Here is a 12,638-nt window from a genome sequence, read left to right on the forward strand (position 1 = left end):
AGGATCAGCGGAGTGGAGGTGATGTTTCCTACCCTCACCACCTGGGGGCGGCCCGTCAGAAAGTCCAGGAACCAGTTGCATAGGGCGGGGTTCAGACCCAGGGCCTCCAGCTTACTGATGAGCTTGGAGGGTACTATGGTGTTGAATGCTGAGCTGTAGTCAATGAACAGCATTCTCACATAGGTTTTCCTCTTTTCCAGATGGGTTAGGGCAGTGTACAGTGTGATGGCGAATGCATCGTATGTGGATCTATTGGGGCGGTAAGCAAATTGTAGTGGGTCTAGGGTGTCAGGTAGGGTGGAGGTGATATGATCCTTGACTAGCTGAGGATGCGACTAGTGATTCCGTTTTGCCTGTTTGGCTTACGCAGGGAATAACTACACTGTTTGTATTCAACCATATTACCATTCACCTTGCTTTGGTTAAATGCGGTGGTTCGCGCTTTCAGATTTTCGCGCATGCCGCCATCTCTCCACGGTTTCTGGTTTGGTTTTAATACTCATAGTGGGGACAACAACACTTCCTGGTGAACTCAGTCACCGTGTTCCTGAATGTTATTCTCTGAGGCTACCCGGAACATATCCCAAAACAATCGTCACGCATAGATTCTGATTGGTCAGACCAGCGTTGAATATGCCTTAAAACGGTTACTTCCTGTTTGAGTTTCTGCCAATAAGAAGAGAGGAGCAAAATAGAGTCTTGATCTGATTTGCCGAAGGTAGGGGGGGAGGAGCGTGAGTGTTGATATAACTTTCCTCAAATTTGTTTTGTTAAAATCCGCAGCTACAATAAATGCGGCCTCAGGATATGTGGTTTCCAGTTTGCACAAAGTGCAGTGTAGTTCCTTGAGGGCCGTCGTGGTATCGACTTTAAGGGTGACTATACACGGCTAAGACTTTAACCAAAGAAAATTCTCTTGTGAGGTAATACGGTCAGCATTTGATTGTGAAGTATTGTAGGTCGGGTGTTCAAAAGGACTTGAGATTCTGTACGTTATCACGATCACACCATGGGCAGTTAATCATGAAACACCTCCACCTTTCTTCTTCCTGGAGAGGTCTTAATTCCTGTCTGCAGAAAGGTGACATCACTGCGCTAAGCTAAGCTAAGCTAAACTAAGCTAAGCTAAACTAAGATAAGCTAAACTAAGCTAAGCTAAGCTAAACTAAACTAAGCTAAGCTAAACTAAGCTAAGCTAGCTCTGAGCTTGCTAGCTGACACATTCACAACACACTCCAAAGTCTCTGTCAATATCACTGACCAATACGAGCAAAGACATTTTACGGGGCGACAGTACGCTAAGTTCTTTAATTCTACGGAAAGATGACATTACTCTGCGAAGCTAAACTAAACTAGCTATCTGACATGCAACGTCAGCGTCACAGATTATAAGCCAGGAAATACGCTTTTTTTGTCCAAACATCTTTATTCAACACTTTATGTGTAAATAACCATAAACAGATCACCTCATTTCCATAGCAGGGAATTACATAATACGCTCCTCTCTGTACATTCTCCAGACTTACTTTTACACTTGGGTAGGGTGTTGCTCCACTGTCCGTTGGACTGGCAGTGAGAGGTAACCGCCCCCTGCAGGACGTAGCCGGTGTTGCACGCAAAGTGCACAATGTCGTTCAGGTTGAACTGCGTTCCCTGGGTAAAGCCAAAGGAAGGGTTGCCCGGATGACCACAGGTGATCGCTATGGAGACAAGGAAAATATAGACAATATCTATCACTAAACATGTCTAACGTCATTACAAGCTGTCAACACTATCCCTAAACACATCAGTCACATGTTGTCAAATATTATTCCACCTCAGCCAGTAGGTCCCTAGTCCTATCCAGTGTTACTCATTACTCTATAGGTAGACCCTAGTCCTATCCAATGTTACTCATTACTCTATAGGTAGACCCTAGTCCTATCTAGTATTACTCATTACTCTATAGGTAGACCCTAGTCCTATCTAGTATTACTCATTACTCTATAGGTAGACCCTAGTCCTATCTAGTATTACTCATTACTCTATAGGTAGACCCTAGTCCTATCTAGTATTACTCATTACTCTATAGGTAGACCCTAGTCCTATCTAGTGTTACTCATTACTCTATAGGTAGACCCTAGTCCTATCTAATGTTACTCATTACTCTATAGGTAGACCCTAGTCCTATCTAGTATTACTCATTACTCTATAGGTAGACCCTAGTCCTATCTAGTATTACTCATTACTCTATAGGTAGACCCTAGTCCTATCTAGTATTACTCATTACTCTATAGGTAGACCCTAGTCCTATCTAGTATTACTCATTACTCTATAGGTAGACCCTAGTCCTATCCAATGTTACTCATTACTCTATAGGTAGACCCTAGTCCTATATAATGATACTCATTACTCTATAGGTAGACCCTAGTCCTATCTAGTATTACTCATTACTCTATAGGTAGACCCTAGTCCTATCTAGTGTTACTCATTACTCTATAGGTAGACCCTAGTCCTATCCAATGTTACTCATTACTCTATAGGTAGACCCTAGTCCTATCCAATGATACTCATTACTCTATAGGTAGACCCTAGTCCTATCTAGTATTACTCATTACTCTATAGGTAGACCCTAGTCCTATCTAGTATTACTCATTACTCTATAGGTAGACCCTAGTCCTATCTAGTATTACTCATTACTCTATAGGTAGACCCTAGTCCTATCTAGTATTACTCATTACTCTATAGGTAGACCCTAGTCCTATCTAGTATTACTCATTACTCTATAGGTAGACCCTAGTCCTATCTAGTATTACTCATTACTCTATAGGTAGACCCTAGTCCTATCCAATGATACTCATTACTCTATAGGTAGACCCTAGTCCTATCTAGTATTACTCATTACTCTATAGGTAGACCCTAGTCCTATCTAGTATTACTCATTACTCTATAGGTAGACCCTAGTCCTATCTAGTATTACTCATTACTCTATAGGTAGACCCTAGTCCTATCCAATGATACTCATTACTCTATAGGTAGACCCTAGTCCTATCCAATGATACTCATTACTCTATAGGTAGACCCTAGTCCTATCCAATGATACTCATTACTCTATAGGTAGACCCTAGTCCTATCTAGTATTACTCATTACTCTATAGGTAGACCCTAGTCCTATCTAGTATTACTCATTACTCTATAGGTAGACCCTAGTCCTATCCAATGATACTCATTACTCTATAGGTAGACCCTAGTCCTATCTAGTATTACTCATTACTCTATAGGTAGACCCTAGTCCTATCTAGTATTACTCATTACTCTATAGGTAGACCCTAGTCCTATCCAATGATACTCATTACTCTATAGGTAGACCCTAGTCCTATCCAATGATACTCATTACTCTATAGGTAGACCCTAGTCCTATCTAGTATTACTCATTACTCTATAGGTAGACCCTAGTCCTATCCAATGATACTCATTACTCTATAGGTAGACCCTAGTCCTATCTAGTATTACTCATTACTCTATAGGTAGACCCTAGTCCTATCCAATGATACTCATTACTCTATAGGTAGACCCTAGTCCTATCTAGTATTACTCATTACTCTATAGGTAGACCCTAGTCCTATCTAGTATTACTCATTACTCTATAGGTAGACCCTAGTCCTATCTAGTATTACTCATTACTCTATAGGTAGACCCTAGTCCTATCCAATGATACTCATTGCTCTATAGGTAGACCCTAGTCCTATCTAGTATTACTCATTACTCTATAGGTAGACCCTAGTCCTATCTAGTATTACTCATTACTCTATAGGTAGACCCTAGTCCTATCTAGTATTACTCATTACTCTATAGGTAGACCCTAGTCCTATCTAGTATTACTCATTACTCTATAGGTAGACCCTAGTCCTATCTAGTATTACTCATTACTCTATAGGTAGACCCTAGTCCTATCTAGTATTACTCATTACTCTATAGGTAGACCCTAGTCCTATCTAGTATTACTCATTACTCTATAGGTAGACCCTAGTCCTATCTAGTATTACTCATTACTCTATAGGTAGACCCTAGTCCTATCTAGTATTACTCATTACTCTATAGGTAGACCCTAGTCCTATCCAATGATACTCATTACTCTATAGGTAGACCCTAGTCCTATCTAGTATTACTCATTACTCTATAGGTAGACCCTAGTCCTATCTAGTATTACTCATTACTCTATAGGTAGACCCTAGTCCTATCTAGTATTACTCATTACTCTATAGGTAGACCCTAGTCCTATCTAGTATTACTCATTACTCTATAGGTAGACCCTAGTCCTATCTAGTATTACTCATTACTCTATAGGTAGACCCTAGTCCTATCCAATGATACTCATTACTCTATAGGTAGACCCTAGTCCTATCCAGTATTACTCATTACTCTATAGGTAGACCCTAGTCCTATCTAGTATTACTCATTACTCTATAGGTAGACCCTAGTCCTATCCAATGATATTCATTACTCTATAGGTAGACCCTAGTCCTATCTAGTATTACTCATTACTCTATAGGTAGACCCTAGTCCTATCCAATGATACTCATTACTCTATAGGTAGACCCTAGTCCTATCCAGTATTACTCATTACTCTATAGGTAGACCCTAGTCCTATCTAGTATTACTCATTACTCTATAGGTAGACCCTAGTCCTATCTAGTATTACTCATTACTCTATAGGTAGACCCTAGTCCTATCTAGTATTACTCATTACTCTATAGGTAGACCCTAGTCCTATCTAGTATTACTCATTACTCTATAGGTAGACCCTAGTCCTATCTAGTATTACTCATTACTCTATAGGTAGACCCTAGTCCTATCCAATGTTACTCATTACTCTATAGGTAGACCCTAGTCCTATATAATGATACTCATTACTCTATAGGTAGACCCTAGTCCTATCTAGTATTACTCATTACTCTATAGGTAGACCCTAGTCCTATCTAGTGTTACTCATTACTCTATAGGTAGACCCTAGTCCTATCCAATGTTACTCATTACTCTATAGGTAGACCCTAGTCCTATCCAATGATACTCATTACTCTATAGGTAGACCCTAGTCCTATCTAGTATTACTCATTACTCTATAGGTAGACCCTAGTCCTATCTAGTATTACTCATTACTCTATAGGTAGACCCTAGTCCTATCTAGTATTACTCATTACTCTATAGGTAGACCCTAGTCCTATCTAGTATTACTCATTACTCTATAGGTAGACCCTAGTCCTATCTAGTATTACTCATTACTCTATAGGTAGACCCTAGTCCTATCTAGTATTACTCATTACTCTATAGGTAGACCCTAGTCCTATCCAATGATACTCATTACTCTATAGGTAGACCCTAGTCCTATCTAGTATTACTCATTACTCTATAGGTAGACCCTAGTCCTATCTAGTATTACTCATTACTCTATAGGTAGACCCTAGTCCTATCTAGTATTACTCATTACTCTATAGGTAGACCCTAGTCCTATCCAATGATACTCATTACTCTATAGGTAGACCCTAGTCCTATCCAATGATACTCATTACTCTATAGGTAGACCCTAGTCCTATCTAGTATTACTCATTACTCTATAGGTAGACCCTAGTCCTATCCAATGATACTCATTACTCTATAGGTAGACCCTAGTCCTATCTAGTATTACTCATTACTCTATAGGTAGACCCTAGTCCTATCTAGTATTACTCATTACTCTATAGGTAGACCCTAGTCCTATCCAATGATACTCATTACTCTATAGGTAGACCCTAGTCCTATCCAATGATACTCATTACTCTATAGGTAGACCCTAGTCCTATCTAGTATTACTCATTACTCTATAGGTAGACCCTAGTCCTATCCAATGATACTCATTACTCTATAGGTAGACCCTAGTCCTATCTAGTATTACTCATTACTCTATAGGTAGACCCTAGTCCTATCCAATGATACTCATTACTCTATAGGTAGACCCTAGTCCTATCTAGTATTACTCATTACTCTATAGGTAGACCCTAGTCCTATCTAGTATTACTCATTACTCTATAGGTAGACCCTAGTCCTATCTAGTATTACTCATTACTCTATAGGTAGACCCTAGTCCTATCCAATGATACTCATTACTCTATAGGTAGACCCTAGTCCTATCTAGTATTACTCATTACTCTATAGGTAGACCCTAGTCCTATCTAGTATTACTCATTACTCTATAGGTAGACCCTAGTCCTATCTAGTATTACTCATTACTCTATAGGTAGACCCTAGTCCTATCTAGTATTACTCATTACTCTATAGGTAGACCCTAGTCCTATCTAGTATTACTCATTACTCTATAGGTAGACCCTAGTCCTATCTAGTATTACTCATTACTCTATAGGTAGACCCTAGTCCTATCTAGTATTACTCATTACTCTATAGGTAGACCCTAGTCCTATCTAGTATTACTCATTACTCTATAGGTAGACCCTAGTCCTATCTAGTATTACTCATTACTCTATAGGTAGACCCTAGTCCTATCCAATGATACTCATTACTCTATAGGTAGACCCTAGTCCTATCTAGTATTACTCATTACTCTATAGGTAGACCCTAGTCCTATCTAGTATTACTCATTACTCTATAGGTAGACCCTAGTCCTATCTAGTATTACTCATTACTCTATAGGTAGACCCTAGTCCTATCTAGTATTACTCATTACTCTATAGGTAGACCCTAGTCCTATCTAGTATTACTCATTACTCTATAGGTAGACCCTAGTCCTATCCAATGATACTCATTACTCTATAGGTAGACCCTAGTCCTATCCAGTATTACTCATTACTCTATAGGTAGACCCTAGTCCTATCTAGTATTACTCATTACTCTATAGGTAGACCCTAGTCCTATCCAATGATATTCATTACTCTATAGGTAGACCCTAGTCCTATCTAGTATTACTCATTACTCTATAGGTAGACCCTAGTCCTATCCAATGATACTCATTACTCTATAGGTAGACCCTAGTCCTATCCAGTATTACTCATTACTCTATAGGTAGACCCTAGTCCTATCTAGTATTACTCATTACTCTATAGGTAGACCCTAGTCCTATCTAGTATTACTCATTACTCTATAGGTAGACCCTAGTCCTATCTAGTATTACTCATTACTCTATAGGTAGACCCTAGTCCTATCTAGTATTACTCATTACTCTATAGGTAGACCCTAGTCCTATCTAGTATTACTCATTACTCTATAGGTAGACCCTAGTCCTATCTAGTATTACTCATTACTCTATAGGTAGACCCTAGTCCTATCCAATGATACTCATTACTCTATAGGTAGACCCTAGTCCTATCTAGTATTACTCATTACTCTATAGGTAGACCCTAGTCCTATCTAGTATTACTCATTACTCTATAGGTAGACCCTAGTCCTATCTAGTATTACTCATTACTCTATAGGTAGACCCTAGTCCTATCTAGTATTACTCATTACTCTATAGGTAGACCCTAGTCCTATCCAATGATACTCATTACTCTATAGGTAGACCCTAGTCCTATCCAATGATACTCATTACTCTATAGGTAGACCCTAGTCCTATCTAGTATTACTCATTACTCTATAGGTAGACCCTAGTCCTATCTAGTATTACTCATTACTCTATAGGTAGACCCTAGTCCTATCTAGTATTACTCATTACTCTATAGGTAGACCCTAGTCCTATCTAGTATTACTCATTACTCTATAGGTAGACCCTAGTCCTATCTAGTATTACTCATTACTCTATAGGTAGACCCTAGTCCTATCCAATGATACTCATTACTCTATAGGTAGACCCTAGTCCTATCCAATGATACTCATTACTCTATAGGTAGACCCTAGTCCTATCTAGTATTACTCATTACTCTATAGGTAGACCCTAGTCCTATCCAGTGTTACTCATTACTCTATAGGTAGACCCTAGTCCTATCCAATGATACTCATTACTCTATAGGTAGACCCTAGTCCTATCTAGTATTACTCATTACTCTATAGGTAGACCCTAGTCCTATCTAGTATTACTCATTACTCTATAGGTAGACCCTAGTCCTATCTAGTATTACTCATTACTCTATAGGTAGACCCTAGTCCTATCCAATGATACTCATTACTCTATAGGTAGACCCTAGTCCTATCCAATGATACTAATTACTCTATAGGTAGACCCTAGTCCTATCTAGTATTACTCATTACTCTATAGGTAGACCCTAGTCCTATCCAATGATACTCATTACTCTATAGGTAGACCCTAGTCCTATCTAGTATTACTCATTACTCTATAGGTAGACCCTAGTCCTATCTAGTATTACTCATTACTCTATAGGTAGACCCTAGTCCTATCCAATGATACTCATTACTCTATAGGTAGACCCTAGTCCTATCTAGTATTACTCATTACTCTATAGGTAGACCCTAGTCCTATCTAGTATTACTCATTACTCTATAGGTAGACCCTAGTCCTATCTAGTGTTACTCATTACTCTATAGGTAGACCCTAGTCCTATCCAATGTTACTCATTACTCTATAGGTAGACCCTAGTCCTATCTAATGTTACTCATTACTCTATAGGTAGACCCTAGTCCTATCCAATGATACTCATTACTCTATAGGTAGACCCTAGTCCTATCTAATGTTACTCATTACTCTATAGGTAGACCCTAGTCCTATCCAATGATACTCATTACTCTATAGGTAGACCCTAGTCCTATCTAGTATTACTCATTACTCTATAGGTAGACCCTAGTCCTATCTAGTATTACTCATTACTCTATAGGTAGACCCTAGTCCTATCCAATGTTACTCATTACTCTATAGGTAGACCTTAGTCCTATCTAATGTTACTCATTACTCTATAGGTAGACCCTAGTCCTATCCAATGATACTCATTACTCTATAGGTAGACCCTAGTCCTATCTAGTATTACTCATTACTCTATAGGTAGACCCTAGTCCTATCTAGTATTACTCATTACTCTATAGGTAGACCCTAGTCCTATCTAGTATTACTCATTACTCTATAGGTAGACCCTAGTCCTATCCAATGATACTCATTACTCTATAGGTAGACCCTAGTCCTATCCAATGATACTCATTACTCTATAGGTAGACCCTAGTCCTATCCAATGATACTCATTACTCTATAGGTAGACCCTAGTCCTATCTAGTATTACTCATTACTCTATAGGTAGACCCTAGTCCTATCTAGTATTACTCATTACTCTATAGGTAGACCCTAGTCCTATCTAGTATTACTCATTACTCTATAGGTAGACCCTAGTCCTATCTAGTATTACTCATTACTCTATAGGTAGACCCTAGTCCTATCTAGTATTACTCATTACTCTATAGGTAGACCCTAGTCCTATCTAGTATTACTCATTACTCTATAGGTAGACCCTAGTCCTATCTAGTATTACTCATTACTCTATAGGTAGACCCTAGTCCTATCTAGTATTACTCATTACTCTATAGGTAGACCCTAGTCCTATCTAGTATTACTCATTACTCTATAGGTAGACCCTAGTCCTATCCAATGATACTCATTACTCTATAGGTAGACCCTAGTCCTATCTAGTATTACTCATTACTCTATAGGTAGACCCTAGTCCTATCTAGTATTACTCATTACTCTATAGGTAGACCCTAGTCCTATCTAGTATTACTCATTACTCTATAGGTAGACCCTAGTCCTATCTAGTATTACTCATTACTCTATAGGTAGACCCTAGTCCTATCCAATGATACTCATTACTCTATAGGTAGACCCTAGTCCTATCCAATGATACTCATTACTCTATAGGTAGACCCTAGTCCTATCTAGTATTACTCATTACTCTATAGGTAGACCCTAGTCCTATCTAGTATTACTCATTACTCTATAGGTAGACCCTAGTCCTATCTAGTATTACTCATTACTCTATAGGTAGACCCTAGTCCTATCTAGTATTACTCATTACTCTATAGGTAGACCCTAGTCCTATCTAGTATTACTCATTACTCTATAGGTAGACCCTAGTCCTATCTAGTATTACTCATTACTCTATAGGTAGACCCTAGTCCTATCTAGTATTACTCATTACTCTATAGGTAGACCCTAGTCCTATCTAGTATTACTCATTACTCTATAGGTAGACCCTAGTCCTATCTAGTGTTACTCATTACTCTATAGGTAGACCCTAGTCCTATCTAGTGTTACTCATTACTCTATAGGTAGACCCTAGTCCTATCTAGTGTTACTCATTACTCTATAGGTAGACCCTAGTCCTATCTAGTATTTTTCATTACTCTATAGGTAGACCCTAGTCCTATCTAGTGTTACTCATTACTCTATAGGTAGACCCTAGTCCTATCCAATGTTACTCATTACTCTATAGGTAGACCCTAGTCCTATCTAGTATTACTCATTACTCTATAGGTAGACCCTAGTCCTATCCAATGATACTCATTACTCTATAGGTAGACCCTAGTCCTATCTAGTATTACTCATTACTCTATAGGTAGACCCTAGTCCTATCTAGTATTACTCATTACTCTATAGGTAGACCCTAGTCCTATCTAGTATTACTCATTACTCTATAGGTAGACCCTAGTCCTATCTAGTATTACTCATTACTCTATAGGTAGACCCTAGTCCTATCTAGTATTACTCATTACTCTATAGGTAGACCCTAGTCCTATCTAGTATTACTCATTACTCTATAGGTAGACCCTAGTCCTATCCAATGATACTCATTACTCTATAGGTAGACCCTAGTCCTATCTAGTATTACTCATTACTCTATAGGTAGACCCTAGTCCTATCTAGTATTACTCATTACTCTATAGGTAGACCCTAGTCCTATCTAGTATTACTCATTACTCTATAGGTAGACCCTAGTCCTATCTAGTATTACTCATTACTCTATAGGTAGACCCTAGTCCTATCTAGTATTACTCATTACTCTATAGGTAGACCCTAGTCCTATCTAGTATTACTCATTACTCTATAGGTAGACCCTAGTCCTATCTAGTATTACTCATTACTCTATAGGTAGACCCTAGTCCTATCCAATGATACTCATTACTCTATAGGTAGACCCTAGTCCTATCTAGTATTACTCATTACTCTATAGGTAGACCCTAGTCCTATCTAGTATTACTCATTACTCTATAGGTAGACCCTAGTCCTATCTAGTGTTACTCATTACTCTATAGGTAGACCCTAGTCCTATCCAATGTTACTCATTACTCTATAGGTAGACCCTAGTCCTATCTAATGTTACTCATTACTCTATAGGTAGACCCTAGTCCTATCCAATGATACTCATTACTCTATAGGTAGACCCTAGTCCTATCTAATGTTACTCATTACTCTATAGGTAGACCCTAGTCCTATCCAATGATACTCATTACTCTATAGGTAGACCCTAGTCCTATCTAGTATTACTCATTACTCTATAGGTAGACCCTAGTCCTATCTAGTATTACTCATTACTCTATAGGTAGACCCTAGTCCTATCCAATGTTACTCATTACTCTATAGGTAGACCCTAGTCCTATCTAATGTTACTCATTACTCTATAGGTAGACCCTAGTCCTATCCAATGATACTCATTACTCTATAGGTAGACCCTAGTCCTATCTAGTATTACTCATTACTCTATAGGTAGACCCTAGTCCTATCTAGTATTACTCATTACTCTATAGGTAGACCCTAGTCCTATCTAGTATTACTCATTACTCTATAGGTAGACCCTAGTCCTATCCAATGATACTCATTACTCTATAGGTAGACCCTAGTCCTATCCAATGATACTCATTACTCTATAGGTAGACCCTAGTCCTATCCAATGATACTCATTACTCTATAGGTAGACCCTAGTCCTATCTAGTATTACTCATTACTCTATAGGTAGACCCTAGTCCTATCTAGTATTACTCATTACTCTATAGGTAGACCCTAGTCCTATCTAGTATTACTCATTACTCTATAGGTAGACCCTAGTCCTATCTAGTATTACTCATTACTCTATAGGTAGACCCTAGTCCTATCTAGTATTACTCATTACTCTATAGGTAGACCCTAGTCCTATCTAGTATTACTCATTACTCTATAGGTAGACCCTAGTCCTATCTAGTATTACTCATTACTCTATAGGTAGACCCTAGTCCTATCTAGTATTACTCATTACTCTATAGGTAGACCCTAGTCCTATCTAGTATTACTCATTACTCTATAGGTAGACCCTAGTCCTATCCAATGATACTCATTACTCTATAGGTAGACCCTAGTCCTATCTAGTATTACTCATTACTCTATAGGTAGACCCTAGTCCTATCTAGTATTACTCATTACTCTATAGGTAGACCCTAGTCCTATCTAGTATTACTCATTACTCTATAGGTAGACCCTAGTCCTATCTAGTATTACTCATTACTCTATAGGTAGACCCTAGTCCTATCCAATGATACTCATTACTCTATAGGTAGACCCTAGTCCTATCCAATGATACTCATTACTCTATAGGTAGACCCTAGTCCTATCTAGTATTACTCATTACTCTATAGGTAGACCCTAGTCCTATCTAGTATTACTCATTACTCTATAGGTAGACCCTAGTCCTATCTAGTATTACTCA

At 38.4% G+C, this 12,638-nt stretch overlaps 1 protein-coding gene across 1 annotated transcript in view; it reads right to left on the reverse strand.

Moving 5' to 3' along the window:
• Window positions 1-238: 238 nt before the first annotated feature.
• LOC129847162 (CUB and sushi domain-containing protein 1-like) overlaps window positions 239-12,638 on the reverse strand; it is a 42,671-nt gene continuing 30,271 nt past the window's right edge. Inside the window, exon 6 of the mRNA XM_055914976.1 lies at window positions 239-1,700. Coding sequence (XP_055770951.1) covers window positions 1,468-1,700 — 233 coding nt within the window. The 3' untranslated portion in view covers window positions 239-1,467. The remainder of the gene's footprint in view (window positions 1,701-12,638) is intronic.

This window comes from Salvelinus fontinalis, unplaced genomic scaffold (assembly GCF_029448725.1).
Source record: "Salvelinus fontinalis isolate EN_2023a unplaced genomic scaffold, ASM2944872v1 scaffold_0741, whole genome shotgun sequence".
Taxonomy (NCBI): Eukaryota; Metazoa; Chordata; class Actinopteri; order Salmoniformes; family Salmonidae; genus Salvelinus; species Salvelinus fontinalis.